This window comes from Scardinius erythrophthalmus (assembly GCF_964197995.2).
Source record: "Scardinius erythrophthalmus genome assembly, chromosome: 20".
Classification (NCBI taxonomy): Eukaryota; Metazoa; Chordata; class Actinopteri; order Cypriniformes; family Leuciscidae; genus Scardinius; species Scardinius erythrophthalmus.
The window spans coordinates 10,141,085-10,167,896 of NC_138240.1; the positions used below are offsets into that span (position 1 = coordinate 10,141,085).

At 37.4% G+C, this 26,812-nt stretch overlaps 1 protein-coding gene and 1 long non-coding RNA gene across 5 annotated transcripts in view; both read left to right on the plus strand.

The window, feature by feature from the left end:
* Positions 1–230: 230 nt before the first annotated feature.
* LOC308681075 lies at positions 231–4,732 on the plus strand. The gene is made up of 2 exons (XR_014028979.1): positions 231–390; positions 869–4,732. It is a non-coding gene; the product is annotated as an uncharacterized lncRNA (long non-coding RNA).
* A 2,139-nt stretch (positions 4,733–6,871) lies between these two features.
* The window catches only part of slc44a5b (solute carrier family 44 member 5b), a 41,660-nt gene continuing 21,719 nt past the window's right edge, over positions 6,872–26,812 (plus strand). The window contains exons 1-2 of one of the 4 annotated variants that reach the window (XM_081349477.1): positions 6,872–7,130; positions 24,166–24,214. In XM_081349477.1, the coding sequence (XP_081205603.1) occupies positions 7,094–7,130; positions 24,166–24,214 (86 nt within the window). In that variant the 5' untranslated portion in view covers positions 6,872–7,093. Of the gene's footprint in view, positions 7,131–23,632; positions 23,771–24,165; positions 24,215–26,812 lie in introns of those variants that run through there. The other 3 variants (XM_081349478.1, XM_081349476.1, XM_081349475.1) reach the window with 3 other exon arrangements.

Below are 26,812 nucleotides of genomic sequence, written 5' to 3' on the forward strand. Positions count from 1 at the left end.
ACTGCTAGAAAAAAAACATTGAAGTAATTAGAACTTGACAACTAAAATTGAGATGAAATGTCATCAAATAAGCAGTATTACTGGATTAACAGTTGCTAAATGTAAAATGTGTAGAAAGACGTGGAGGTTGACCATGAAAGAACTAAGAGCTGATGTTTTGCTTTAAAAAGATAAGCATGTGATTGGCTGAAACAGTTTGCTTATCTGAATCTGGTGTGTGCTGTGGCTAAGACGTCCAGTGCGACAGAGACACGATCTGAGAGGAAATTTGTAATATGATGTCTAAATTCCCTGATGTGGGCAAAAGACAAATGTAAAAATTATGTTTATTTGAAAATACATGTAAATTCTGGCAAAGATGCCTTGCTGCTGGGCTAGAGTTAAAAGATGGTAGGTAAAGTTCAATTTTAGAAGAGAATGCAGTGTACCAGTCCTAAATGCCTCAGAGTCTCTCTCATTCAATGTCAGCTAAAAGCTGTTTTCTGAGCCTGTGTCATAAATATAGTAAGGCACATTGTTTTAGTTGAAAACCATAGACATGGATGTTAAAAGAAATCATGCTACAAGGCAGTTCAGATTTCATACATTTAAAGGGAAATTTGTAAATGTTTTAAAAGTAAAACTGAATGACTTTAAAGAAGTATTAAACGATAGAAGTGACATTTTTGACTAGTTTAGGACCAGTAACTACTTTGTCTGATTTTAGCCTCCACCATGAAACAGGGCTGATGGCTCTGGCTACAGATGTAACAGTACACTGAATGGACGGTTGATTCAGTTGCGATTTTGCTGATTTGAAGATGTTTAAAAGATTTAGGTGATTAAATACTGTTGTTATTAACCTGTCTCCCTGTGTTAACACTATTAGGCAGTCCAGAGTGCTCCGGTGACTCTTGAATGTGCCTTTCCTAAGCTCCAGAAAACAACTGAGTCTGTTGGGGAAAACTGATTTCGTGGTGGGAAAGAGCGGTTACCAGTGTGCACGAAGTGGCTACTCAAGGACGGGTAAGAACCTTTGGCCAGAGGTCAACCTAAGGCAGGGGGTCACGCTGACACTGGGCATCTCCTGAAGGGAGGTGTTTTTATGTGAGAAAGGTATTAGAGTTGAGAGGATGACTGTGAGGCCAGCAGCATCAGCAGAACATTGAGAGGGGAGATGAGCTGTGAGGAGTTACGGCAGTCTGCCCCAGAAAATGTGAGTTCCTCTATATACCACTTGCAAGAAACCGCATTCATTGTATGGCTTGTTTTTCATTATGACAAGTGTTTGCAACCATGCCAGGGGACAACACCCTGATGAAGATTATAGATAAAGAGCTGATGGGAATGGGCTTTCAAGAGCCAGCTGAGACCGTGAGGTGATTGTCATTATTTGTTGTGGAGACAGTAACAAAACTTAATTTATGTCAGGAACATGATGCTGGTTGCCTTATGGGCAAGGAAAATATTATAGAAGTTGATATTGAAATAATATGTCTTTAAGATATGTAAGATATGTTTTGTAGGTTTTAAATCCTGAAGGTCATTAGACGTGGTGGTGGCAAAAGGTGAAGACAGCTTTTGTAGATTCAAGAAAAGTCTGGATAAAGGTTAACGGTCAAAGGTTATTGTAATGAATTTATTATTATGTTTTGTCTAAATTACAGTCTTAGGAGGCTGTTGAAAAGATTATTTGTTTTATAGTGAGAGAGACTGCTTGAGTGAAGGAACGGATGGTATTCTGTCAGTCTTTCTGTTATCGGCATGCTAAAGCAAGTTGAAGCAAAATAATGATAATGAACAAACGGTCTTTGAAACTGGTAAAGAGACCATGTAAAATTAGATAAAAGCTACAGGAAAATGAGAAGTTTAAAATCTTATTTAAAATTTAAATATGCTTAGAGTTAAAATCAAAGATATGAATATGAGAATATGAGCGGTTCATAGTCAGGTATGTGTGTGTTGATTCATGTTTGGTATGTGTTAGTTTAGGGGAGCTATTCTGTTTTAAGTTGATTGGTCATCAACCTCTGTCAGGTAGTAATTACTTTAGTCATTTATGGTGTTGATTTGAATTACTTTCTAGATCAGGTTGAGTATTTATGTAAATGGGAATTGTGAAGTTGTAGATCGTCGTCCATCATGGGTTGATATAAACGAAAATGATTGAAAATGAATGAAGATTTGATGGAAAAAAAAACAAAAGTGACACATTGGCTAAGTCAATATCAAATTATCCAGAGAGCCCCTCACATTTATGATTATTGTGAACAAATGAGGAGAATGTTGTTTGACTGATACTGACCAAGTCTGTACACGACGACCTGACCTGATAGAAACAATTGATTACTTTGACATTGGAAAATGTTTGTAGATGACTGACTTAAGAGACCAAACAACAGGCCTGAAAAGCAGTGAGACTCAGGACCGTTGCCCTTCAAATTATTAGATAAGAAGATGAGATTGTGGCCTACGTAATGTTTTGTTTCAGAGGCAGAGAAAGATGTCTGGGGGGAAATTTGGCTGAAGGACAACGTTTGGGTTAGTGTTGAAAACTTTGTTTACCCAAACACCATTATGTTAAATTGATGCACAAGTTATATCATGCATCAAAAGGGGGATGGTAACAATTGCCATACCAAGGGGTTCAAATTTGCTGAATGCAATCAAACAGGTGGGACGATAAATGTTGGGAGGACACTGCGTTTAACTGGGTAAAAGCAATGTAAGAAGTCATTTTTCTCCCTAACAAAATTGCTGTCTGTAAGTGTGCTAATAAGGACTGTTTCAACAGGGAACTCCAGGGCAGATGCGGCAGCGAAGGCTGCGTCAGCACAGCAGACAAAAGAAACTGTGTACTTTACTATCTGACAATAACCTCGACGGTTGTTTTTCTTTACAGAGCATGCAGACTTTTGATGTAGGTCAAAGTGTGCCAGTAAAATAATGGCTATGGATGAATTTGGCTGACTATCCTGGCTTGAGTTATTATTGTGGCAGAAAGGCCACACCTTGCGCAGCGCATAACTTAAAACTTTCCTTTTGCAGGATGTCAGGATGGATTGTGTCGAACAGAACTGATTCTGTTCCAAATGTATAAATATTGTTTTATTAACATGAGCAAAGCGGGTTGAGAGTTTTTTCCTTTCAGGTTTTTCAGTGCCATTCAGTGAGCAAAATTATCTGGTGACAATATGTTTCAGGCTGTTGATTCAACAGGTCACACCAAAAGGGACGACCGGCCAGACAAGCGGTCAATAACAAAATAGCTAGGGTCTGCATTCACAGGTGACAGCGGGCAGGAAATGGTTAATTCCAGTAGAGGTGCGGTCGGGATAAGGAAAAATCTTGTAATGATCAGAAAATGGTTGGAGAGGGTGACATCTGGGTCCACGCCTCTGACCTTAGACTACACCAACCAACCTCAGCAACCCCACGCGCCGACGCGAAGGACAGTGAGGGGTCAAGGACGTGCTAGTAACGTACCCTCCCTTGCCAGCGATGGAAAATCCTCTCTACGGCACGCAAAGTGTCATATTGGTGAAGACGGAATGTCCATGGGGTAAACGAACACGACCTGCTGACAGTGAGGAGGACACGGAGGATGTGGACCAACTAATGGTTTAAGTTTAGCTGAATAATTTGTTTTGTGATGATGTTGATGATTTTATTTGATTAAATCAAACTAGTGCTTAGTATTGATATAGATCTAATGATTTGATTGGTGCAAATGTTTTCAGGAAAAGTGGAAATTCTATTCAATGATGTGGAAGTAGTGGAAGCTACAGTAACGTGGTCAATTTGGAGGGTGTTTTTCATTTTCCTATTTTCTTACTTTCTAAATTCTTTCTTTCTAAGGACGGTGATAATGTGTAAAGAGGGTTAAAAACAGTAGCCATCCGTGTTACGAGGTGGCATACAAGGACAGGGTTTTAATTGAGGGATATTTTTTATCTACTTTTTCCTTTTCTTTGTGTAATAGTTTATGTCTTGAACTGATGTGTTGTTTTCCTACTAAATATAACCTACACTTTTTCTTGTTTATACTGAGATGACTGAGGGTCCGATCTATATAGTGTTGGGGATGCAATAACAGTGCTTATTCGTCTAGCCCGGTTTCAGAATAAACCTTTATTTGCTTGCTATAAAATTAAGGGCCTATCCTTACAAAAACAGCCTAAGCTTATTTCATTTTAATCCTTTCTTTTCCTACAAGTTTAAAGAAGAGTGATCAGTCATATGAAAATCAGAGATGAACAGTTTAAGTATTATTATGGTTTGGTTTGTCTTGATTGATCAGTTATCAATGAATGATAAAAAGGGGGAATTGTAATGGAAAATTTAGATTTTCATTGATTCACAGTGTTGATTTTCATTATTTTCATTATTAAGACATTGAAATGGTCATTGCTGGACTGTACGTAGTCTGCCAACATATGACTAATGTTTTTAAACACTGGGAAACAGGTGAGACATCAGGAGGAGGCAGGTTGAAAAGGGGCTCTGACCCCTAGGGTCAGAGGCCGGCCAATTTAGAACTTGTGAGTTTGTAAGAATAAACTCAGCAGAATTAGATGACTAGCAGAGAAACCTTCCCTTGTTTAGATAAGGGCCTGTAAGCAGAAGACCTTGAAAGCAGTATAAAGACTCCTCTGCCCTCCCTCTCCTGGTCGCACTTGTTTCACAGACTGTCCTGGTGACTTCTGTGTGGCAACTGGGCCTTCTTGCAAGAATAAATACTTTTTAAAGACAATTTGACTCAGAAATGTCTCTTACGCAGGTGATGATTGTTTAATGAATATTTTTGCCACAACATACCTCACACACACATGCACTTAAAATTAAAAAACTTTTAGCCTTTTATGTTCAAACCGGAGTCAGACAATGATGGAGAGACTCGAGAAGAAGTGACAACATGTAGACAACATTTCTGAATGGTTAGTTGATGAATTTATGTAGCGTATGTGTAGTTATCTTCTAGTCATTGATTAGCATATTCTGTCTTGATAATCTATAAATCACACTCCCGGGGACGGGGTTTATGTCAATTTTAGGGTTAGTGATGTCACTAACCCGGGAGGAAGCTTGTGTAGTCCCTACCAGCCGTTTGTTGTAGTCCTTAAAAAACGATTTCTTTAAAAGAAAATAAGATCACAGTGTACACATCTTCTGAGGCTACTTCTAGCAGGATAACACACCATGTCACCAAGGTCAAATCATGTTTTCTTGGACATGACAATGTTCACTATACTCAAATAGCCTCCACAGTCACCAGATCTCAAACCAATAGAGCACCTTTGGGATGTAGTTGAACGGGAGATTTGCATCATGGATGTGCAGCCGACAAATCTGCAACAACTGAGTGATGCTATCATGTCAGTATGGACCAGTACCTGTACATGTTTCCAGCACCTTGTAAGACAGGTCTGAAGGCAAAAGGGGGTCCAACCCGGTACTAGCAATGTGTAAGTGTACCTAATAAAGTGGCAGGAGAGTGTACACCACAAGTCATTTAATACTAAAACAGTGCAATACCTATGCAGCAGCATCAGTTTGTTGTTCTTCACACATTTTAGTGCAGCTCACGTAAGCATCTTTACAAGCTAGCCTGCAATATATGAGATGTAAAGCCATCATTATTCAAATACAAATTCACTCAGCAATTCATGAAATAATTCAGGCAGTACCTTCGTCATCCTAATCATTTTCTGTAAAATTGACCATTTGAAATAAGGAAACTCAGTAAATAAAACCATTGTGCAATTAATTTAATTAATAATATGGTTTATTTGCATATAATCTTGACCCTGATGACAGGTATAGATCTACCTGTCAGACCCATTCGACACACACACACACACACAAAGATGCCAGGTCTTTTTTAATTGAAAAAAGATTTAAATTAAATTAGAGACAATATACTTTATAGTTCCTTTGTTCCTATTGGTTCTTATAGTACCTTAATCATTTTGTCCTGCAGACTTTCAGGATCAATTAGTTGCTGCTGCTCCCATTTGCAAGAAAATAAAAGATCATTATTGCTTATTAGACCAGTTACTGGAGTCTTAATTGATTTTTGATTGTCTAGTCAAAAGGTTTCTAAAAGAATGCATTGCATTTGCATGAGTTTTTGGAACTCTGCATTACAAAGAAAAAGTTGGATTCTGTTAAGAATTGAATTTTACCAAACCTTTAATCATTAAGTAATTTCACTGCATTACCGAATATGCAACAAATCAAAATCTGAACTTTCAGGTTGCCTAAATCAGGAGGTTTCTATCCTGAGGGATTCTATGTTTTCCTTATTTAACACTTGTTTCAGATCAGACATGTTTGATCAATTTACATTGGCATCTATCACAACACATTACTGCCATCAGGTGGTGAAATGCAAATGTTGGCAGATTTAATACAATGGCTTTCCACAGCTTGTAGTTGATTCCGTTTTATTTTATTTTTGACAGATTTGATATGTTAAAATTATATCTTAATCAAACAGTTTATCTACATATATTTTGGTTCTTAAATAAATGTTTTTTTTTTTTTTTTTTTAGGATGGAACAAAAAATGCAACCAAACCAGAAACCTTTGTGACCTTTACTACATGATTTAGGCTATATCTAATTATATGGTCACCAATCATTGTGGTTGCCACAAGGCCATAGTGTACATAAATACTCAGAATACTTTATTGTGTCGAGCAGCACAGGGGAATTTCAAAACACTGGAACATTGTTTTCAGCTGATTTACTTTGTTCTCATGTAGTCACTGAAGTGTTTTCCCGTGCCTGTCTGAGAAGTGAGAAATGTCTCTATTTTCCCACCAGTATTACGATATGTCCTGCCTCCTGAGTTTGGATTGGCTTTTGGGAGACGATGGCACTCAGCGATTGGACAATTGAGGCGTCACTCATCCAATAGACCGCCTCTGCGTGGGCATTGTCTCACTGCTGATGGCGCTGTAAACACAGTGACGCGGCGTTGCGTGGCCCAGCAGATCACAGATTAGCGTTATATATGTGGACGACTAGTGCTAGAGACGCTATTCACGTCCACAGCTTCATATGCAATCACATAAACAAAAGACACGCGAGGACTGCTCGTCGGAGGTGCAATGGCAAGGAAAAGTGCAATTCCTCCTTCATACTATGGTAAGAGAGCAGCAGTTTGTGAATCGCTTTAAATCAAGTTTTTGCTGTGAGACCAGTGACAAAGGGAACTGATTTAGCGGTGCTGGTGTCAACTCGATTCTTTATTTTAAGTGTTCGGCTGTTTTCTCTCGTAGTTGCTATTTTAAGAACCCACGCACCATAAAAGCTACACTGATATGTTTTCATTCTGATCTGAGTTACTTTGTTTTTGCAAAACTGGATGACGTGCAGACAAAACGCTGATTCGGATTCTGAATTCGGAGAGGATTTAATTGTTACGCCATAGAAGTTAACTGGAAAGTAACCAATGCGATAAGAGCAAGAATTGGAATAATAGAAAAATATGGTGTTAACTCCGCGGGGTTTGCCATATTGAGATTGTTTTTTGTTTTGTTTTTGCAGTGTGAGTCCTCATATTACGGTACTTGTATTGTACATAATGTGGACAGACCTTAAAATAACTGTTTGCATATTTACTGAAGTTGGATAGCACACGTACATCACGGGGAGACGTCTATTTGATGTGCTTGTTTACATCTGGAAGATGTATTTTTGATGTTTCCTGTCAGATGTCAAATGGACGTTTAGAAAATGTCTTTAAGATGTTTTTGATTTGGAATGTATGTAAAACTGACATCTTAAAGACGTATATCAGATGTTAGTAAACGGCAGATGCTTTCCAGATGAAGTGATCTTTAACAGACATCTTTTAGACGTACGTGTGCTATCTTTTTAAAGAGTTTTTAAAGATTCACTCAAAATAGCAAATTATCGGATTTGAACATAAACAAATTAATGGCACTTTTAAGAAATATGATAAAATGATACATACATGAAGATAGTAACTATAACAGTAACTATTTTAGCATCCACACCAACATACGAAAACGTTCTGTTTATTATAAGTGGACAATGTCATCTGTCGCTTCAGTCAGTTGGATTCTGATTAGCTGTCAATGTTTTTATTGTAAAAATTGTTTTGAAAGTGATTCCAAAGATATTGTGTATCTGTGTGTTTATAGTTAAAGCTGTGGTGTGGACTTCCCTATGCCATTAGAATTAAAATTAGAATGATTATTAAAACTTTTATAGTTACAGTTATCGTTCTTGGTGTGAACCGCCTTTATACAACATGTTTAAACTACATTTACATGTTGCCATCAAATGACCTGTTACTTTGCTGCTTTAAAAGTGCCAGCTCTTTAAAGTTTGCTAGATTCTGATTGCCTGTCATTTATTACATCATTCATGAGCTGAAAAAAAAGTTCTGAAAGTTATCCTAATTATATTGTTCCTCTCTGTCAATAACGTTCAATGACTGAGGTACAATTGCTGGAGTCACTGTTTGAAGTCGATACATCATGTTGCTAATAATTTCTTTAGGCTGAATCCAAAAATGTGTTGTACACAAATATGAATCTGTTTGTTATGAGACAGAGAAAAACAGATGAACAAAAAAAACAAAGTGACAGCAGTTAGTAAACAATTTTAATTCTCCATTAAGTGTCAAGTATGCAGTGCAAAACCACTGGTATACAGATCTTTAAAAGCCAGCAAAATGTAAACCAGAACTCTTTGAGAATAGTCGTTCTGGACTCAGTCAGATTTACTTTACATTCCTCCATAGTCATCACAGACCTTTCACATTGTTCTGGAAACCAGTCATTCGCAATCCCCCATGAGCTTGAGCAGAGCACTTATAGGTCCCCCCTAGCCATTTAACACTACTGCGCTAAATATTTTTCAGAGGCAATCTATCTAATTATAACACTTAATCATGCCAAAAGGATGCATCTGGTACGCCTACACACCCACTCAGTATAACCATCCAAATAGAGTTGTAATTATTATCATGTGATGTACTGCATTTTAAACTCTATTTTTAAATCCTAGATGCCTCACCATGGCAGTGCTGTTAAAGTGTCAAAGAACGAAGTTTTCTTTGTCACGTAAATTGTGCGGGGAGCAGCTGTTTCTTTTACTCGCTTGGGCAGGGTCAAGCTCTTTGGCCTTTGCCACATGTATTGTTAAGTTCCCACGAGCCACTAATCAATCACAACTATTGTCAGCTAGAATTGGGAAGTAGTCTGTGGAGAGATATCCAAATCCAAATAAATTGTTGTTCCAAACCCGTAAGACTTTCATTCATCTTCAGAACACAAATGAATATATTCTGTCCCTCCATTGACCGCTACGCAACTGACACTTTGATGCTTCAGAAAGTTCATTAAGAGCATAAGAGATCGTAAAACTAATCCATATGAATTGAGCAGTTTACCACTGAATTCATATGGATTAGTTTTACTATCTCTTTATGAACTTTTTGAAGCGTCAAAGTGGTAGTTGCATAACTGTCAATGGAGGGACAGAAATCGCTCATTTGATTTAAAATGTCTTCATTTGTGTTCTGAAGATGAACGAAAGTCGTACGGGTTTGGAACGACATGAGGGTGAGTATTTAATGACAGAATTTTCTTTTTTGAGTGAATTAACACTAGGCCTAAGTCATAATTCCCATTTGATGTAGCTGGATATAGTATGGGTGTTCAGATGCCCTGTTGCAATAAACCCGTTATACTTAGTATTTTGCTGTCGACAGACAATTCCGGTTAAATACGATTGAGCAAATGTATCGTTCAAGCTCCTAGTAAGAAGTAGAGAAACTGAATTGCATTGGGTTCCTGGCCCAATGCGGATGTAAATTTTAAAAAGCCTCCCTCTGGATGTGGATGTATCTTATTAACAGTTCCTCAACAGGACGATCTTCCCTTAAGGACCGAAAGCAAATTATATTCCTGCTTCAGAGGTTGCTACAAGAAGTACATTGAAGATGCCTGCAATTATGTAGCTAATAGAGAGGACAGTCAGTGCATTTATGAGGGACCAGATAGTCTCTCGTTATCTCTTAAGAGTTTAACACAGAAGATTCTCTCATGTCCACTGTCGTTCAAAGCAGCTCTCAGAGACAGTCCACCACATTAGGCTAACCCTGGGATATTAACAATGACAAATTCTACTGAAGCTCCACGGGATGAATGGCTCATAATGGGTGTCATCACCTTTCCAGTGCCTTTATAAATGACTAGGAAGTTGTATAGGTTCCGCTAATGGAACCTAAATGAAAGTCTGGACCTATATGAAAGACTACAAAATGCATCTTCTTTGGGTCTTGATCCAAGCTGATTTTGAATGCAACTTGCAAAAAAAAAAAAATGTGACAGTGACTATGGCGGAAATCACTCATTCATGTCAGTCCAATCTTTTTCAATATAGAAAGGCTTCTAAACACTTGAAATAAAGTGCACAGCGTATATAGACCACTTTTATGGTGATTTTGTGCCCTTTTTGAAGCTTAAAAGCCCCATTTATTGTAATTTCATGGAAAGAATGATCAGTCTACAGAATTATTTTTTATATATATAATTTCTATCAGGTTTCAATGCCTTCTAAAGGTTTTTTGCATTTGTTTTTCTCAGGAACAAATTGTGGCTGGACTGCAATTGGTTGCACTGCAAAAAAGAAGTTGCTGAAAAAAAGCATATTGATTAACCACTTGTCTGTCTGTTCTGGATTTCTGTTTTACATTTGCACTCGTTACTGTGAACTTGTTTCGTAATTGATTAACTTTGCAACATTGACATTGTTACTGAACGGAATTGAAACAACATTGAACCAAATTGAGCTGAATTAAATTACACTATTTTCTTCTGTAGGGCTGCTATAAAGCTGAAATGAAAGTCGTTTCATAATTGACAAATTATACAGTATTACAGCAGCCAATATTTTTGCCTCCTAATTGGGCTTGAACAGTCAAATACACACCCTTATGTGTCAATTCCTGTCTTTTGCGAGTAACGTCGTAAACACAGTAATTTATGTTTTAAATGAATGTAAACGGTTGAGAAAGAAAACACATGTGTAGCAGTATATTAGCCTAGAAATCTAGACGCACCCTAGCGGCAGCAAAATGTATTTTGCAACCAGGGCAGTCTAGCAACTCTCCATTGACTTTCGAGCTGCAAAAACCTAAATTGGGTCAGGCCAATCACGTCGCGTATAGAGCAGGCGGGGCGGGCTTAACATAATGACGACAGAGTTGCGCCGGTTACCTGCCACTTGAAAACAAAGAATGAAGGCTGCTGGAGAACAGTCTTTCGAATCGGCTTTGGCCACGACTCTGGAGGACTTGGAGTTAGGTTTTTCTTTAAGAAAAGAGCAAAGAACGGCACTTAAGTCATTCTTAAAAAAAGGAAGATGTGTTCGTAGTTTTGCCGGCCAGATATGGCAAAAGTTGAATCTATCAACTAACGTTAGCTCCGCTGTTTGGAAAACGCTCTGGTTGGTTGAAGCGCTGTCCTATTGCGTGCAGAGGGAATTTGAGAGACAGCCGTTTATCCCGCCCCTCGGATTAAACCGTGTCTGGTGAGTTTCCAGACCTAACATCTTGATGTAGGTCTGGCTTGCCAGGCTAGCAGTATATTGGATCTGTGTATTCGTTCTTAAAGTGACAGCAGCCTAATAAACCTGCTGCTATCTGTCATTAATGTTAATCAATTAAAACAATTAAAACAATCAAAACTCTCACTGCTCTTGACTGAATCACTTTTGTAAGTTTAATAAGAACTAGAAAAGTGCATTTCCGGAGGAACTGCAAAGTGTGCTTGCTCTGGTGCGGTTCACTAACGTTAGCAGGTAGTGGATAAGGGTGCGTTGAAGTTTGCTTGATGTGAGAATTTCAACAATAGTACTTTTTTCAAGATTGTGCATATAAAGGCCAAACAGCGTTATCCATGTTGTTGCGATTGCATCGCTAAGCTAATAGTGAAACTGATAGCGTTCTTCATTTAATTACAATATGAGGACTGACGGTAGGCTATAAAAAACAGCGTTTCTGTGTAGGTGATGACAGTCTTCATTTACTTTATCCAATAAGCCAATACAAAACTTACCCAGCTGTTCTGTGGTTGAGTGTTCCCTTTGATTAGGAACAAATTTACTATCTCAAATTAAGGTCAACCGTAATTAGCGATGCTTTGATTGCTGCTGTCAAGATGGTTGTCATCACCTACACAGAAACGCTGATTTTTATAGCCTACCGTCAGTCCTCATATTGTAATTAAATGAAGAACGCTATCAGTTTCACTATTAGCTTACTCTAGCGATGCAGTCGCAAAACATGGATAACCCTGTTTTGCCTTGCCTAACTTTATATAACATATGCGCCATATGCTAGAGTTACACATCCCGCTGCCATTTCAGGGCTTGAATTTCGGTGCGGGAATGTGGGGATTGCGCATTTACATTTACATGAACAAGCAAAATCCATTTAATGACTTTTAATGCTTTTTAATGCCCCGCGGAAACCCTGGCTGATCATAGCTGTACAGGGCGCCTTATTATTTTTCATCTCCATAAATATATCTAGTAGTAAAGCCAAGGCCGTGACCAGGGTTTGAAAATTAGTGAGGTCCGGGGTGAGGTGCAGGGCCGGATTAAGAATTCAGAGGCCCCTGGGCACAATGTCTTGTAGGCCCCCCCTAAGGCAGGCCAAATGTATAGTTTGTCCAAGTACATTTTAGGACATTAAAAGGAACTTTGTTGTACTATGCTGGAGTAAAGTTAATAAATTATCGTTCTTTACCATAGGATTTTTAAAACTATGTTGGGTAAACCTCTGTCCCTCTAGGGGGGTTCGAGGACATGCTCCCCCGCAAGAAAATTTTGTACATTTTAAAGTTAAATGCATCAGTCTGGTGCACTTTGAGAGCTCAAAATTAAGAGCTTTAACGGGCTTCAACCATAGACTGTAAAAAAAAAATGGCTTCAACCCATGAACTGTGCACAAAGAAAAAGCATTGACTTGTACCTGGACATTAAAGAGGGCTAAAACATATTTTTTAGTTATGATATAGAGTCTCAGTCTACATTAAATTATCACTGGTGTTTTAGGACGCCAAACAATTTGTATAATAATATAATAATGATTTATATAATTATTCCTATGACATAAAATAGCCTATAAACGTACTGTATTAAATGAAAATGAATATTTCAAAATATATTTTACATTACACTACAGGAAAATTACAATATTTTTGTCCTAATGTCTTCTCCACTAGCAAGAAATAAACTCTTTGATCGTGTGAGCAAAGTGCGCACTTTTCTTTAAATCACGCAGCACAAACATAATGCCTATATAGGATACTTAAAGTCTTGTGCTGTTTTATAAAGCACAAAACCATATCACGGTTTCGATTTTAGTTCGTTGGCAAAATATAACGCTAGAGACCTTTATGTTAGCTATACATTTTACATCTCATTGGGAAAAGGGAGAAGAGCGACTTCGGCAAAAGGCGAATTCGAACTTGAGTCGAACGCGTCAAAAACTACTTTGTTTTAAGCACCTCACGCACGCTCTCAAGCCCCGTTCACTGTTCTACCTTCTCGCAGCAACATGAATTGCAAACACACATGTGACGTGGTTTAAACGGCTAATTAATCATTCAGAGAGCTTGAAATTTTATTTTTGAATACAAAAAAATTACCGAGGTCCAGACCTCGGTGACCTCATAGCTGGCTACGGCCATGAGTAAAGCTAATGCAAGGGCTAGAAATCTATTAATCTTTTGCTGATACTTCCTTGTCATCATGGCGATCGGAGTTCACGGTTGCATAGCAACGACAGACGCCACGGGACAGCAAGCGAATGTGGAAAGGAGAGAGCGGCGCGCTCGCGCTTTCCACTTGTTTTTACATATCTAGAGAGACGTTGTTGATTGTTTGAGCATGTGACTGCACGTTTCACCTTGTTTTCTGTTGTTATGCGCAGCATATTTCCCGCGCGCACAAACACAGCCACAGACAATTGTTCGGTTAGCGAAGAAGACCGAATGTATGATGCATAGGCTAATAATCTTTAGATCCCCCCCATGTGACCCATATAAGCGGTGGAATTCCCTCCCAGTTTAAAAAACGAAATTCATGCCCTGCATTTATTAAGGCAAACCTAGTAAAAACTAATGCAGTCTATTCACTGACTTGGCAGCTCTGTGAAATGTAATACAACAGTGCCACCTACTGTCTAAATGCATTAACATTAAAAGTCTGAGTTGAAACCTAGACATAGGTAAATGGGTTTGTCAATTAGCCTGAGGAAAAAAAAAAAAAAATCAGATCTTGTACATCCTCACCTTGGAGTCTCGAGTTAATGTACAAAGTTTGGTTTCGATACGTGACAGCGTTCCTGAAATATGAAGTACTTCCTGTTTTGGCGACTACGCCGCCGATTTCGTTTGTCTGTGACTGGCAAATGCTTCCGAAAATCAAAAATCCTTCTAGTAACTTTTGTGAGGCTTGGTCCAAGGATCATGTACGTCCAGTTTCGTGAAGTTCGGACCAAATTTGTGACCTGTGAAACTTTAGTTTCGCTTTCTGTTCAATCCACTATGGCGGACGAACGACATGGACTTGTGATGTCATCTTCGCGAGCAACTTACACCGGTACTGACCGAACGTTTTAAAGTTGGAACGGTGTCTCTGTCTCAAAGGGCCTAGGCACAGGAGCTGGCCAAAATTTTTCTCCCGGGAATAATAATAATAATAATAATAATAATAAGAAAACTTAAGAAGAACAATAAGTGTGCTGCTTTCAGCAAGCACACTTAATTAATTTATATTTAATGTGCACAGTGAAGATTATGCAGTGTTTTTGTATATTTAGGTCATTTTAATTGATGTATTTTCTTATTTCTAGTGCTTGAAGTTTTTCAGGTAGGTTTAATTCACACATTAGTTGTGTCTTTGTTCTATTCTGGATTTTCCTGTTGCTTAATTAATTTCTCTGTTCTTATTTTATCACTGACTGTTTTCTTGTTTTCAATAAGCTTAAGGCTAGTATTAGGGTTTTTGTGATATTGAAATTAGGGACGAGAATTATGAAATTTCAGTGGTATAATTATTATTTTTTTAAGCATAAATAACTATATAGTGATACTGATATCGTGAAAACAAAATGACTCATATTTTGATATAAGACTTTGGTCGTATCGCCCACCCCTATGCCTCTGGTTGTAAAGGCGTGAATCACATTTCAGACAGTATCCAGGAGTCATATTCACACTCACACTGTCAGTTTCTATGCTGTCCACCTGGTGCTCAAGGCTAAAGCTGGTGTCCTTGAGAGATCTGCAAGCAGTTTTACGCATTTGAACAGGCACTGGCAGGCCTTTATGCATCACATCTACTTTGTGATAAGGACTGAGCAACAGAACAACATCTATGTGACAAATGTTTATGCACTTTTGAGGCATTTTGCCTAATAAACAAACAGTCATGTGACTTTCAACTTTAGTACTTGTAGTTTTACATAAAGGTGGCAGAATTTCCTCCAATTACATTGAAATGTAAGCATATCAAGTGTTGGTATTATCATCAAACAAAAAATAAATTATCAGAGTAGAAACAGCTGAAGTGCTGTCTCTGTTGTCATTAAGTAACAGCTCTCATTTGAAAAAACAGTTTGCTGATAAATGAAGAACAGCTCTTTGATTAGACGAAGTAATGAAGCAGCCACATGAAAAGTAAAGCGTGTAAACTTCAATCCTCTTATTTGAGTATAGGCCAGTGATAACCGGCATGTATCAGCAAAACACAAGTCCAAAGGGAGGGGAGTCTCACGTCACCATCTGCTCTGTCTGTCACTCTCGTCACTTTGCCTGTCCATCTGTCCCTGAAGGGTTGCGTGTCTGTCACTCGGTTTCTGTGATGACATCCGAGTTAAGCTTGAGTCAGAGAAAATATTTTATATGTATTTTGTAGTACCCACAGATGAGAGATAACAATAAGTGTTGTATAAAAGAGTGTGGCTATTAAATAATATTAATATGACTATTATTAAGTATTTCTTACAGATTTAATGACAGCAAACACAGCACACAAAAATGCTGAAATTTTACGGATTTAATGACATTTGCAGTATTGATCAACCACTCATCTGTTTAACCTAAATGCATAATTTTTTTATGTAGTTAATTATTTATCCATTTGTGCATTTAATTTGTAGCAGTTTAATTTTATTTTAAGGTTGTGATTGAGATGCAGCATATGTAAGGGGCTTGTTTGTGACTTAGTGTCATGGGGTGGGAACTCCATGTTCTGGTAGGAAGAGGAAAACGTAACCACACAGTTTCCATTCGACCAAACTCCCAATGTCTGCACCTGCACGCCTTCCCAGGCTGTTCCTTATGGAGAAACACTGAAAGAGGCTTGTGTTATGCAGCAAGGCACGCAAAACACTGCTCTCAGTGTGTGAACTCATGTGTGTGCATGGAAAAAAAAAATCTTAGTGGAAGTAGAGGATGAGAGGAAGAGGTATAGAAAGAGAGATGAAACTTCACTGAGCAGTTCAAGGAAGGAATTACTGTACCCCGCTATATCTGAAGCCAGAAACTATTTGGATTGTGCTTTCTAAAGAGTAACAGTTGCTTTCTGTGCCGGTGAATTCTCATCTCAGCTATAAACAAGTGGAAGAGAGGGTCAAACAAGATAAGTCTCTGACAAGAGTGAATGTTTTGGGAAATGTGATTCCAAGAAGAGGATCTCGCTGTACAGGCTTTTAACTGGAACAAGGAAATGTATAATTTATGAATGTTTGTGTATATTCAATTCTGTTCAATTCACATTCATTTGTATGGCGCTTTTCACAATACATATTGTTTCAAAACAGAAAATGCATATTTCTACATTACAATTTAGAGTAATTTGTTATACATGCATATATACTGTATATACATATATACAGTGTGTGTGTATGTATATATAATATATATATATATACACACATACATATGATATATATACATGTTAGAAGACAACTACATTAGGTCACAGGCGATCCACACTCCAATCCAGAAGTGTGGTAATGCAACGCTGTTTGCTAACCGCCACAACAGGAAAAACAGCAGAAGAATAAGAGACGATCATACTCCAACCCGTAACAAGAGTTCATATGGCACGCAAGAGCTTGCTAGTAGCCTATACGCTGAGTTTCGATTCATTTTTGTGACATGCTCTACCAGCTTCACAGAAAGGAAACCGGGACGGCAGAAAGTGGCATCCGGTTTGTTATCTTTATTTTAAAGAAGCACAATGTTTGGTTTTTATTGTGAGTGTACACAAATAAAAACAGACCCTTTACAGTAGCGAATTATGTCTTACTCTTATCTGTATGACCATAAATGAGTTGTTTCCGCTGTTAAATTCCGCTGTCGATTTGTGATGTCTTGAATAAGCGTAATATTGAACATTGACTTCTGTATATCTGGCACTTAGAGGCTTTTGCATCTGTACTCTTCATATATATATATATATATATATATATATATATAATATGGGATGTAAGTTACACCCTCTAAGTGCCATCTTAAATTTTCTTCTAGAGAATGATCATTTTTATCAAGCTCGTATATTTAAGTTCAATAATTTCACTTAAATGGCAATGTAAATTACCTATTAATTGTCTTTTAAGTGAAATTACTTAACTTAAATATACAAGCTTTATAAAAATGATCATTCTAGAAGAAAATTTCAGATGGCACTTAGAGGCTTTTGCATCTGAACTCTTCATATATATATATATATATATATATATATATATATATTAGGAAATTACACTGTTTAAACTGAAAGTTTAAATATACGTCAAACTTAATTTCTCAGGCTGGAAGGATTTTTGCGATTGAGGAGTCATTGTTGAAATTAGTGTCACTGTCTGTGCCTGTCTCATTTAGTGGTAATTTAGTTTACCTGGGAAGGATTGACACCAGCTGTACCTTAGCCACAGTTCAGATGATGCAATTATGCCATGCAAACTGATGAAACATTCAGTCTGTTAAATTTCGGGCCGATTATAAATGAGACGGAGAAGTGGGGAAAAGCTGTTGATCTGCTGTCTGGGGCTGCTGTGATGTGAGATGTGTCTCAGGGGACGGCCTGATAGCCGAGTCAAGTTTATTGCCATTCTTCTCGTTACAGTCAATTTGAGAAATTGAACAACATTGTAACTGATAGATCTGTTGGTTGTTGTTGTTGTATTTTGTATTCAGCAGTTAGATAAAACCAATAAATCTGTCCTCAGTTATTTGAGCTGACATTTTGTAGAAAGCTTTCATTTATTCTCTACTTATCCTAATGAAACACTTTCCCCCTAAATTCTGAGGAAAATTAGTACAGAGCTTTTTTCCTAAATATTTTAGACATTTAATTGTCTTGCATTTGAGGGGCACATATTTAAAGCATTCAAACTTCTGAAACCTAATGTCAGATGGGACACCCTAAGCATGTGACAGGGCAAGCAATGCTGACATTGTTTTTCCCATAATACCTCAGGGGCATTTTCCTGATGTCCTGGCCTGTTTGTCCACTGCTGCGTGACCAGACCACAGTGTCTTATCAATTTCTCATTCCTCTCTCTCTCTCTCTCTCTGTTCATCTTTCTTTCACTCAAGCCTGCCTATAGTCTTTATATCTCGTTATCTTTCTCATTGTCTCTTTTGGTCTCTTTTTTGTCCATCACTCTCTTTATTCATATTATTATTCACAATACTGTAAATGTTCATTATCTGTAAATGTTTATTCTGACTAAACATTTGTCTTTATACTTTCTTAGGCTAATTGTTATTCTTAAATGTTATTATGTGTCTTGTTATATTTATATGTGTGTATTGGAAGCTTCAATACCAAGGTAAATTTCTTGTTTGGTCAAGCACACTTGGCAATCAAGTTCTTTCTGATTCTGATTTTAAGCTTTGTCATTTTAAACATTCAAGTTATTTAAACAATTCAAGCGCAGTGAAACATGAAAGAGAACTCAGTTCGGTAATCACACGCTTTTCTGACAGACACCTGAAGTGTGCACACAAAAAGCCATCTTTCAAACAGAGTAAATACTGAATTGAGTTCCTTTTCGCACTTTATTGTTTAAACGGTCAATTACACACAGAGTTAGTCAAAAAGCCTGTCATGGCAGGTATTCATGTAAACACAGACAGTCGGTCCTGTCTAAAGTAAAGGAAAAAAGTTCAGGTGAAAAAATCAGGTGTGTGTCATTATCATTTTGAAGCCTTTTCATTTTAAACAATCATGCGGATTTTTTTTTTTTTTTTTTCAAGCGCAGTAAACATTAATTTGGTACACGCACAGTGTTCTGACATATGGTTTTCTGTGCACTCATAAAGGTGCTAAACACTCGTGGTTAATTGCTCTTAAAAGTTCAATTATACTGCAGTGTCTTCACTGCATTAATTAACTTTGTGTTTTTATTTTTTTATTTTTACTTCTCTTTTACCTAAAATGAAAAAGCACACTATTTATTTTTTCTATATTTATTTGTCCTATTGCTTGTAATTAGATTATTTGTTCTTATTTTATTATGGACTGTTTACTTGCCTTCAAAAATCGAACTTTTTACTGTACATTGAGGTAAGCTAGTATTAGTTTTTATAACAAACTTAATTTCCAGCAAAAATTACTGGATAACAGATAACTGGATTTATCATGATAATGTTGTCATGAAATAAAATGACTCCTATTCTGATGTTAGAGTTTAGTCATATCGCCCTAAGTCAGTAGTTTGGAAGGAGTGGACATTCCTTAAATTCACATTGTTAAAAGCTCAGGATGTAGTTCAGCCCTTGTGATAATAGAGACCGAAAAGTGGAGCTGACTACTGCTTATTGGAGCTCATCCAAAATCCGGTGTGCGTTGTACTTTCTTCTCCTTTGTCAAGGTCAAGAGGTCCAGAATGTTTTTGCAAATGGTGGTTGTTGTGTGAATGTGAAAGATCTTCTGTGGTTTCTCTGAGATGTGTTAAAGGGGTGGTTGATTATGATTTCCCTTTTCTAACTTTAGTTAGTGTGTAATGTTGCTGTTTGAGCATAAACAACATCTGCTAAGTTACGACGCTCAAAGTTCAAAGCAAAGGGAGATATTTTCTTTTAAAGCAACAACATGTAACTTTTCAACCTTCATAATATATTTCCAAGACCCTTGTGATAGTACATCGACTTACAATAGGTTGAATGAGACGTCTGCCAGAGCCTGACGGGGTCTGTATCGCTTTTACTGGCACTATGTAACTTCGGGGTGCGGGTAGTAACCAGCGCTCAAAAAGAACTACAAAATTCGACTGCTTTACGGCATACGTCACTTTGCCCACCACTTCCTCAAATGTGGCCAACCAGCGCGTTTTCGTACGTCTGTTTTCGTCATGGCTGAAGCAGCAGCGAAACGTAAGAAGTCCAAGGTTTTGTCGGAGTAGAGTCGAAAGAGGAAAAGGGAGAGTGATAAACTGAAAGGCAGGACGAGGATCAATATGGGTCGAGCGTTTGCTCGCTGGCGTTAGCTTATGGAGGAGGAGAGTTACCAGACCGATGCTGACTTGGCCGTCATGCTGTTGAACTAGTAAGTAACTGTAAATTGCTTGCATACTATCTTTAGTTTTTCTAATCTGTTGTCTGCCTGGCTACGTTACGGAAACTATCTGGTCCTCCATTTATTTATCTTCATGAATCAGCTAGTAGATGAGCGAATTATCAATCTGGTAGCTAGTAAACACTAACATGGTAGTTTTAGATGGTTAGGATGCTATCGCTATCATTCTCGTTCAGATTTGAGCATTGCAATCGACATGCAAATCGCAAATGTTTGAGTTAAAATGTTTAGTCTACTAAACATGTATAAATTATGAAAGGGGGAAGATTAATAATATTATCATTGCCCATATGAAAAAAAACCTGCATGCTTCATATACAGTAACCGTAAATCATTTTACGACAGCGGTAATGGACAATTCCGCTTCCAACCTGTAGGGCGACCGCAGAGGAAAAGTTCCATGTTGTTGCTTTAAAGAAATTGCTTTTTAAGGACTACAGCAAACGGCTGGTATAGGGAGTACACGACATTCCTCCCGGGTTAGTGACATCATCAACCCTAAAATTTACATAAACCCCACCCCCGGGACACAATTTATAGATTATCAAGACAGAATAAGCTAATCAATGACTAGAAGATAACTACACATAAGCTACATAAATTCATCACCATTCAGAAATGTCCTGTTGCATTCTACATGTTGTCACTTGTTCTTGAGTCTCTCCATCTTTCTGACTCCGGTTTGAACATAAAAGGCTAAAAGTTTTTGAAAATTTCAGTGCTTGTCTGTGTGAGGTAAAAGGACAGGAGCTCTTGAAGCTCCGCCCTCTGTGTCTGGAGCAGCAGCTCTATAGGAGCTTTATTTATGTTTATTGTTGGCATAATATTTTATTTTGTTTGGATATATTTATATTAGAATTTTGGACACTGGGTGACAGTGATTAGATGCACATGGTTGTATATAGGGGGTATAGGTGACAGGAAGTGGGAGCCGCAAGTAGGGGGAGCACACACAGTTCTCACCAGAGCACAGATCTTAGACCACAGATTAGAGTCCATAGATCAGAATACACGCAAACAACTGGAAATAAGATAAGAAATCATCCGGTATGTTCATCTGTTTGTACTATTTACTGCAGTAAAACTTAAACCTCAACTGCACCACAAACCTCCACTAATCTCTGGAAAATCTTTGTGTGTCTGCATAAAAACTTCACTCGAAAAACTTGCATGATGGCAAAGATAAGTAGATAGGAAATAAAGCTAGATGTACAGCAAGGCAAAGATTGCCAGTACAAGCTCATTTGCATTTAAAGGGACAGGCACAAAATAGTGCGTTTTTGCTTACCCTCAAAAAGTAACAATTTTAACATGCTATATAAAAATAAAATATCTGTGGGATATTTTGAGCTAAAACTTCACATACACACTCTGATGGGGACATCAGAGATTTATTTTACATCTTGTGAAAAGGGCATTATACCTAGCTGTTATTTTGCCATCTAGCCTAATTTGCCATAGACTGAACCAATCAGAAGCCTCTTTGAAATGTTTGTCTATTGATAATGAATACAGTGAGCCCCACCCACTTGTGTGCAGAACAAATCTCGTTCACCTATTCATGTCTGTAAGGAAAATTAAGAGAAATATTCAGTATTTTTAAACTGATAAAGTCAGTATGATTATTTTTAGAGAGAAAAACACGTTTTTGCTGTTGTTTTTTTGTTATCGAGTGTGAAAAAATATGAAGATTTCAGATGCAAAAGCCTCTAAGTGCCATCTGAAATTTTCTTCTAAAATTTGCACTTTTATCAAGCTTGTATATTTAGGTTCAGTAATTTCACTTTAATGACAATCAATAGGTCATTTTCATTGCCATTAAAGTGAAATAACTGAACAGAGACTGACAAGCTTGATAAAAATGATCATTCTAGAAGAAAATTTCAGATGGCACTTAGAGGCTTTTGCATCTGAAGTCTTCATATGTATGCATTTTTACTAATTAACCTTTTGGTGGTGTCAGTGTTTTGGGAAATGTGATTTCAAATAGAGGATCTCTCCTGCCTTTGACTGAAACTTCAATAAAATATAATGGAACTATTCATGAAGAGAAATACTGAATATTTGAAAACTGAATTAGTCAATTTGGCTATTTTAGGAAGAAAAACAAAATTTTAAGCACAAAAATACATATTGATAGCGGGAAAAGCTATATGTAAATTATAGTGTATTTAACATTTCGTTAGAAATCTTTTTCCACACAATGTATAGCATACTATCATAAACAAACTTTGATTTGCACATTGATAGAATAAAACAAATGAAATACTGTTAAAAAAATGATCCAATTAACTGAACAAATAATTGCCAGACTCAAGAGTAATCAGTTATGAAAATGACTGCTAGTATGTCTTTCCTTCTACTCATATCTGCCACTGATACCATCATAAACATGACAAAAAACGCTTAAACCACTCTGGTTTGCTGGTCTTTTGGCTGGTTTTAGAGGGGTTTTGGGGACTTTTCAGATCAGCTGAAGACCAGTTTAAACCAGCTAAGCTTCGTCTTGCAGGATGGCATCATTGCCTGATGCCCAAACTCGGGCTGCCTAGGCATCTATCATCATATGTGACGCCTGACGTCTTGTTCAGTTAAACTGGCACAGATACTAGCAGACCTACATGTTTGTTCTGTCAAAACCTGCTTTAGTCTATTCATTCTATTAACTAATTGTGTTCGCAATTCCACTGAACAGATGTGATGGTATGTTTGGCGACGTACAAGCTCCACTTTGAGTCTGTGTGTGTGCAAAGCTTTGAGCAGGTGGCTGCCATGCTGTTGTCTCATTGTGTTTGGTGTGTCAGTGGATGCATCATGCTGCCAATCTGAGCCGCGAGACACCAGTGCTGTTTCCTTTGTGAGCGTGCGAGAGAGAGAGGAAGAGGATAAGGAATGAGTGAAGGAGTAGAGAGTGGATGGTGTGAGTGAGAGGCAGATGGAAGCGACGCAAACGCCCACCAGCCTGATTTCTCTTCTCGCAAACACAGCTCAGTGTGTAATGATTAACCGATCGCAAAAAAGATGAGAAGATACCGCCTCAGCCCTCATAGGAAGTGACATGCACACAGTAACATTATATAAACACAGTGTCTTCGCTCAGAGAACAGTGAACATGACTGGACCAAAAGGAGGATACTACAAAGCAGAATTGGGTAGGAACTTATTGCAAATACTTTGCTTTGTCTCAAAAGTAGCGGTATCTGCTGTGTTTCAAACTGTGGCAGGTACATGCTTTTGTTTGCCTGTGCTTTGTTATGGCACTCCTAAGGCATTGTGGGGCTGTTCGGACCTTGGCTACTTGATCGAGTGCTTTTTTTTAATGAACAGGGTGGTGACAAGATGAGCATTGCTTTACGTTGTTTCAGTGTTTGCTTGTTCTGATATCTGTTGATTTGTTTGCTCTTTGACCTGGTCATAAGCCTATACATGGTTCAAGCTTCCTGATGAGAATAGCAAAAAGATTAAAGGCTTTTGGGGTGCTTGAGGTTTTGCAATCGTTATTTTCACCATTTAAATGTGATTTTGACACCTTGCTCTTGTGTTACAGGGGAGCCACACAAATTTGACCCCACATTCACAGGACCAGTTCACAATAGGTAGAGTACATCTTGTTTCTTTTTTATGCTTTTTGGATTTTATTTGAGGCTATTAAAGGCTATTTGAGCATTTATCACTTCATATGTCACTTCATGTACACAGATACTTATTATTATTCAGTATTGGTATATTATTCAGTATTGGTATATAATATGTGTGTATATGTATGCATTTAAAATGTTATATTTTAATATATATATATATATATATATATATATATATATTAATGAACAATATAAGAACAACTACTAACAGTTTTATTCATAGAACAAATGCTTACATATCTAAATGGTGACTTCGTATTCACTTCTTATATACTTCCTATTATTGACTTCCTACTATAAGCTTACAACCGGACATCAAAAGTAACCCTAAAATACTTTTGGTATTTATAGAAGTGAATAAAGCCATTATTTAGTCTGTTATGAATCATTTTTACTTTTAAGACCTCTACAAAGGACTTTTTTTTTTTTCACAATTTGCTAACTTGAAATATTGAAATATTTAGCAGAAATAATGCCCTCAAACCACAGCTAGGTCACAAACACACACATGCACACCCTAAAAATGTTGTCCTTTTCTCTATCCCTTATTTGCACGTGCCTGTTATTGATAAAAAATATTGACTTCATTCATGGACCTGTCGCTCCGCTGGCCTGTTTCTTGCTCTAATCCAGAGCTGCTGGTGGATCAATGGTTAGTCCAGCAGTGATAGCGGACAGAACAGCTTTCACCCCACCGGAGCAGAGAAATCAATGACTGTTGCTCAAATGTCTTGGGTCGCTATGCATAATTAACATGCATGCTAAGTAAGATTCAGCAGATTGTGATGTAATTCTATTATTTGACAGCAAGCCATGGGTTTAATTTGAATTTTGTTGCTCTCAATACAAAGTGTGCAGCTCAGCGTGTTTCTATAATAGGGTTTTCCTGTGCTTAGTGTATATTTGTAAGGCCTGGCTACTGCTAATTAGGGCTGACTGATGTAAAACGCTTAAGCTCTGTTGGGTTAGTACAGCATGTGGAGCTTTGCTGTGCTTTGTTTGCTGTGATCAGGAGTGGTGCATTTCATGTCACAGCTGACTCAGTTGTTTAGCGTAGTGGCTCAGTAATAACATGATAAAGTAATTTTTTTATTAGATTTATTTGTTTATGGTTTGATAAACCAACTTTTTTTTTTTTTGATGAAGCTCAAAAGGAGAATGTATGACACTTTTTTTTTTACACAGATTATTCTATACAACAGCAGTTTAGTGATCACGTATCTAGCTACAAAAACGCCATAAAAGTCTATATGACTCTTGCACTATATTCAAAGTAGGGGTGGATCACACAACTTATGGTTCGGATCATATTCCGTTTTTTTGAGTCACGGGTCGAAAAAATTTTCGGATCAGCGAAAAAAAAAAAAAGGGGGTGGAAAAGATGTAACTTTGCTTTCCATTTATTACATAAAGAACACTTTAGGTACTTCTTCGATACCACAGCAAAAACTACTAGCCTGACTAATGAGGTTCAAACATTATAAAAGACAAGTGAACAGTCAGTAATAAAATAAAAACACATAAATTAAAGCATAGATAAATACAGTAGAACAAAATAACAAATAAAGTATGGTCTAACAGTTGTATTCTGGTACAGAAATGTAAAATGTGTAAAATAACACTGTTGGCTGTATACAGTGTTCACTGTATAAATTAAATATAAATAGATTTGTTAAAGCTGTGTTTTGTTGTTTGATTAACATTAACGACAGACAGCAGCAGGTATTTATACGCTTAGGAACGATGGCATCGGTTTTACTGTAGTCATCTTCCTTTGGAAATGCATGCAAAGTGGATTTTCTTTCGCAGCGCGGAAAAAAGCGTCTTCTTGACATGTCGACAGCAGGAGGACGAGCAGAATACAAATTTGTTACAAATGTAGATCTGTGCAGGAAGTAAGACTGGAATTACTGACGACTCATTTCAGGCAGTTCAGAATCAGGTTCTTTCTTTTGGGAGACAATAACTTTCAGAGAAATTGCAGACCTTTTACAGCTGTAAACAGCTGTATTACACACTACATGAAAGGTAATAACTAAAAAATTATAATGGTGCACTTTAAGTTTTGTGTGAGGAGCATTTGATAATCTTCTCATCCAGTGCACATAATTGCTGCGACTGGATCATTGAGAACCGTTTGGATAATTTTTTGCATCAGTTTGATTCGAATTCTTTTCAATTTGTTCTGAAAAGATAAAAAGACAATTTGTTTCAATCAATCTCACAATGATTCATTCACATTATTATTGACTCGGTCTGGTCACAGCAGCTCACTGGAAGGCGAGCTCATATAGCTCATTTTTGTTTGCGTGTCATTTTTAGGTTAATTGGTCATAATGACCTTTCATTATATGAAAAAGAGTTGCACGAAGACTTATAAAACAAAAGTAAGTAAAGTAAGTAAGTAACTTACTAAAAAGAATTTGGGTAATGTTTGGTATTATTTGTGTAACTTTTCCTGTGACTACGCTTTTTTTCCTGATTCTTAGTTGGCCAACTTTCCGTAAGTCCATTAACAAAATATCACCAAAAATATCACCCAAGCTGCATTGC